At 32.8% G+C, this 6,000-nt stretch overlaps 1 protein-coding gene across 2 annotated transcripts in view; it reads right to left on the reverse strand.

The window, feature by feature from the left end:
- LOC136838709 (uncharacterized) overlaps positions 1 to 6,000 on the reverse strand; it is a 500,953-nt gene that overhangs the window by 12,832 nt on the left and 482,121 nt on the right. For both annotated transcript variants that reach the window (XM_067104127.1, XM_067104128.1), the window contains exons 14-20: positions 5,322 to 5,428; positions 5,052 to 5,198; positions 4,057 to 4,239; positions 3,689 to 3,886; positions 3,135 to 3,475; positions 1,274 to 1,430; positions 249 to 361 (exon numbers count right to left, since the gene is read on the reverse strand). In XM_067104127.1, the coding sequence (XP_066960228.1) occupies positions 249 to 361; positions 1,274 to 1,430; positions 3,135 to 3,475; positions 3,689 to 3,886; positions 4,057 to 4,239; positions 5,052 to 5,198; positions 5,322 to 5,428 (1,246 nt within the window). The remainder of the gene's footprint in view (positions 1 to 248; positions 362 to 1,273; positions 1,431 to 3,134; positions 3,476 to 3,688; positions 3,887 to 4,056; positions 4,240 to 5,051; positions 5,199 to 5,321; positions 5,429 to 6,000) is intronic.

Here is a 6,000-nt window from a genome sequence, read left to right on the forward strand (position 1 = left end):
CACAGGTACAGTGTCAAGCCAGCTCTAAACTGTTAAGTTCTAGCAAGCTGACCAAATTATTTGAGTCACTGATAGCTAACATACTACTACTGTACAGTACATGCTTTCATGTAGTTGATAGCTAGTCATGAGCTGCGAGATATCTCAACATCACAGACAATTTGTTAAAAGAATAAATGCTTACCCAAGGAACTAAAATTTTAGATATTTGTTATAAAAATAGATGTAAGGTATAACAGTATCACTACCTTTCCTATTGAAGCGGTAATATTCACTTTCATACATAGGTCGAGTCATCCCAAAATCTGACAGCTTGACCACTCTCTCAGCGCTCACTAAGCAGTTCCGGCATGCCACATCTCTGTCAATGAAAGAAAATTGTTATAATAATTGATATTAGCATATTTATTTACGAGTATTGCTTTACAATAAAACAAAAACTTTGTCATGCACATTACTATACTAGGAGATAAAGGCTAACTTTCTACATCAAAAAATGGATAAATCTTTATCTGTAATCATGCAGCATACCTGTTCATAAGGTAGTGAAATACAGTACTGATTTATAAAAATCAAGACTGCATATATAAAATAGCCATTTCTGTAATAAAACCCATCGTACTACTTTAGCTGTAACAGAGTTCATGGAAGACTACCTTTGTGATTGCTACAACCCATCTTGCCTGTTAGACAAACAATTTTCTTCTTCAGCATCACATGAGCTATTTTTGTTTATTATACTCCATAGCACAGAATTAGACACTTGGTTATCTAAAACTTTAACTTGATGAGATGTATTGGATGTGTCAAAGTTGAAAAAAAAAAAAATAAAAAAAAATAAAAGAATTTGTACTTTGTGTTTTTGCTTTTGCAAGTAAAGTATGTGTGGTTATTTATTCTTGAGTTGAAAAGTTCTAACTACTATGTACAATACAGTTACACAGTGAGGCCTTGCATAATGAAGGAGCATTGTCTGACATATGAAGTGGGCCTTTGTCTTTCAGGATTTAGCAAGTTAGTGAAGCTCGAGAACTGCTGCACAGAGATTTTGGTCCTATTTTGAAGCCAAATACAGTAACTATACTTTAAAAATTTCTTAACAACAAAGAGTACAGTATAGTGAAAATGATGCTGTGAAGTTGGCCCACAACAGAAATCCTTACTTTCCATTTCATGATAACATATCTTTTCACTTGAATCATACAACCCTATGAGGTTATGAAATATGTACTACTATTATTACCATGTTATTTCTACACGCAGAGAACTATACCTGTGCACATATTTATGTTCGGTGAGGTATGCCAATGCCCGACACACATCTAGGGCCATTGAGGTAAGACGTTTACTACTAACTTCATCCTCTTCAGTCTGGACAGTTTTATCTGACACTAAGTGACGACGAGCTAGGAGATAAATCTTCAGGTCACCTGCAGAAAGCATAAGGAAAAAATTTTTATGGTAAAAATCTTTTGATTATAAGAGGTTGTTTTATATTTGCTAAACAGTAACTATTTTGAACATATAATTTTTACGCTAATGAAGTAAAAAACATTTTCCTTTAAAAAAAATTTGACATTGTATACTATTTCAAAATCATACTAGTTGGTTATGGCCCAGCCACCTGAGTTTTTACCATAGAATAAAATTTGAAACATTATCATTTTTATTTTCACTCATACCCAGATATGTACTATGAAATGTTTCAACACAAAAACACAAATGATTTAATGTCTGATAAGAGTGAATTTTATATGCAATGATGTTGGTTGACTATCTAAATACAATACATGTTTACAGTATATCAGGGAAAAACTAGGACAAAACATGCAACCAAGACAGATGCAAAATCTTTTTAATGTTAATTCAACTGTAATTTACAAAAGAAAGCAAAAGCAGCAGGAAACATTTTGTGACATTAACTCTATCCCTTCTACCTCAAATTGATAACTCCAATAGTGACAGTGAATCTAAAAGTGTTTAAGTTGCAAACAAATTGAAAACAAAAATTATATGTTAAATAACAGCAATAGTTAAAAAGTTTGTGTATTTGAGTAAAAATTTACTGTAAGTTAATTCAATAAACTTACATTACTGAGTGTGTTCTTGTAAACATATGTATACATATGTGTATGTACAATCAAGTAAACTACACACCTACTGTGCACCCTCTCTCTGGTACAGTAATTTTGACGTTTAGTGCTTTCAGTACTGTACTGAATAAAATAATAGTGTTCTTTGCATATTTTTTTTAGTCCATGTGGATATATTTGTATATACCTAACTCATTAATGTAAATTATACACTTATTGTGCCTGTGCTCACCTACCTGTCTTTAGGTTATTCTTTAAAAGAAAAGAAACATTTAGAGAGGGAGAGAATGCACAGTAAGTGCATCACTGTATAGTTTCAGTGTATTTGTCTGCTGTCTAATGTATCAAGGTGTGTGCGAGTATCAATGTATGAATATTAGTATTCTTCACACCAATATTGGAGTTGGGTGTGTACAAGATAATATTCAGTTAAAGATGTTAAGAATGATTTAATGATAAAACTGAAAAATAAGTGTGGTTTACTGATAATGAATAACAAAACAACTGTTCATGATACACGTATAGCATTTTAAATTATTTCACTTGCAACTAGATAATTTGAATAACCGGCATCCCTTTGGTCCCAAGGTGGTGGTTATGATGGATTTTACTGTAGTAATAATAGTAATAAAACACTGTAATATGATTTTATTTGAGTAATAGTATTGTTTAGCTAGGGTACAAGCACTGGTAGTCTACAGTGTTTGCATAAACATTAGCCTATCAGATACGTTAACTTCACATATAAGAATCCAGTCTACTTTTAACCCTTTTTTTAGGCAAAAAGAGGGTATCATATGCCATCAGGTACAGTATATTACAGTACTACTGGTGTTACAGTAATAATAATTATAGTTCATAAACTGATGTCATAAAAATCTTATAAATGTAAGCCTAATAAACAGACCAACTATTGCTAAATTGTACAATGCACAATACTTACATTCACATATCTACCATTATTGCATAAAATATTTTTGTGCATAAAACAAAAAGTTATTTTAATGAAAAGGTATAACACATGTACTTTACAAGACTTACCATATAGCATGAATTCCATAACCATATATATTGGTTCCTGGTGAGTACACAGGCCAAGAAGCTGAACTATATTTTTGTGGTTAAATCTCTTCATCATTTCTGCTTCCCCAAGGAAATCTAGTTTTTCTTCCACAGTAGATCCTACTTTTAGGGTCTTTACAGCAACAGCTACCCAAGGTGTGTCTTCCCCAAACTGGCACTCCCCACCATAGACAGTGCCAAATGCTCCTTCACCAATGGTACGGTTGATTACTACTTTTTCACGCGGTAACTCCCATTCATCCAGTGACATGAGTTCTCCTAGAGGCCACACTGGCTGTTCTGGGATCATCTTTTCAAATCTGTAAGAACCTTATTATCAGTATCTGTTTCTTCAGTCTAACTAAACTAAACATCTTATACAAGACCTGAACTGAATTTCTCTCTGTGGGATCATACTTTGGAACAGAAAAGTGACTAGTACAGTACTACATTTTGGTTTCTTTTTTTCTGTTACATTACTTAGTTATCTACTTCATCAACATAAGAACAACACTAAGGTCTCCTTTACTTACCTTCTTTTATATACAATGAAGAGAGCAAGCACAACTATAGCAAATACAGAGAAGATCAAGACCATAACTATTACAATAGCCATGTCACATGAAACATCAAGGAGGTCACTGAAGGTTTGGAAAAGACAAGTATCTGGAATAATACCATCTGAGGGAACACCATGGAAGAATCTAGTTTCAGTCTTGACTAAAGAAAGCCTGAAAAAAATAACATGCGTTAGTAAACTGAATGACTGTATGTAAAACTTGTCAGTACTGACAAGTACATATGTATTGGCTTCAACAATATATCCAAAATAAAATAGACAAACTAAGTATTTGTATCAAATACTAAGCAAACTTCATCAATAATGGAGGTATGATCTAACCGTCCAGTAGTAGAACCATTGCCAGCTGGGAAAAACTGCCCTACTGTGACATATGTTCCACTGTTGCCACTGACAACATACTGCATTATGTTGATGACACTTTGTCTTGATGGTCCAGAGTTAAATTGTATGTTTCCAGACACTCCATCAAAATTAGTATCTCCTATCAACTCTACAAAACGCCTGAAATTGAAATTATGTTTTAATATAGCCTTAATTTTAAGTATTTTAGCAAAAAATAAACTGAAATTATTGTTTCACAGGTAGCATACCGAAAATAGTTAATGGCATACAAAAGTAATATAAGTAATGTAATAGGGTACTTTTCCCCATAACTGAAACTTAGCTCTGCTGCACAAAGTCAAATCAGCTCCCCTGTCCTCTGTTTTTGGTTTGGGACTACTGAAGTAGTTAAATTACAGTATACAGTATGAAAAACAATAAAGTTTGTTATAACTAGTATCACTCGTTATGGAGCTACCACGTAAACAATCTAAATCTTGATACCATGGTACAGCCATAGTGCTTAATTTTTCTCTTATATGTATGTGAAGCTTCGACTTTTACTAAGCTCCTAGGTCAAAAAAGAAACTGTTGGACATAAATATTAAGAAGAATAACATTAGCTGATAATACAGAGGAAGAGTTCTGGAGAGATACATGCTCTACCAATTTTCAAAATAACTGATCTTGGTAAGAATTTAATTACACTTTACTTTTTTATAAATTATGTTCTTGCGAGCTTTTACTTATTAATAGCTTAATAGCAGAAAGAAGTAATTGTTTGTCACCACCTCAAATATTCATTCAGAATGCCCTCTTTCTTTCATATCACAACTTTGGATGAATTTGTTGATATATTAACTATATCAATTTAAACACAGTATAACAATATAATGCATTTCAGTATACCGTACTGCATAGTTTACCTATGAATACAAACATCAACAACACATCTTTAACCTTGATATTAGCAAGAGAAGTAAAGTACTAACTTGTTTGTTTTCTGACTGTGAAGGTTGGCCACATGAGTCCTATCCTCTTTCAAGAGTTTATCAAGAGCAAAGGCATAGGTCCAAACAGCATCATAGGTGTAACCAGCATAATCAGCTGGACCATGCGTGTCATTCTGTCTTCCAAATCTGTTGGAAAAGATAAAGCATTTTAGCCGTCAAAAACTTTTGTGAATGTTATTTTTAATGGTGAGCTCTTTATGACAAAGGTTCTTATCAGTACAACTTAAAAACTTAAGTATAGTGACTTACTCTTTTGTGTATAACTCATGCCAGTCTCCTACAGTAATGCCTTCATGGAACGTGTAGTTCATCGGTGCGTAGTACGCATAGCCTAAGGACATGTGGCGGTCTACAGCCTGTAAAGGATCCCGAGTCAGATGACATGGAACTAGGACTAAAATTCAGTAAACGTAGCTAAAATGAAGTAGACATGCCATAATCTTAAAATCCTAATAAAAAAATAAATGAATAATGAGATTTCTTGTATACAAATAACAAGAGACCTACTTAGTTTCAATACTGTACATGATTCTGGACTTCAGTTCCAAAATGTGTTAATACTTGAAGCCACTAGCAAATTAACAAAGACATTGCAATTCCAGGATTCAAATACAGTTTCCTCCAAAAATAAAAAAGAAACAATAAATGAAATTAAATATCACAAAAAATTCAACTGAAATAAAAAAAAAGTTATCTCTGTGAACCTCATTAACCAAATAAAATCCATTCATTCTTTATATTCACATAGAAGTACACAAAACTTAAGAGCTACCATACAGTTTCATACAAACATTGACAGACAACTGACAGAACTTGCAAGTGTTCTTGAAAAGCATACATTATGGTACTAAAATTCAAATCAAAACTTTTGGTCATCTGAAACCCAATTATATATTGGGATAAGATTAAAGCAATATTTATAAAATGC

This window comes from Macrobrachium rosenbergii, chromosome 5 (assembly GCF_040412425.1).
Source record: "Macrobrachium rosenbergii isolate ZJJX-2024 chromosome 5, ASM4041242v1, whole genome shotgun sequence".
NCBI lineage: Eukaryota > Metazoa > Arthropoda > Malacostraca > Decapoda > Palaemonidae > Macrobrachium > Macrobrachium rosenbergii.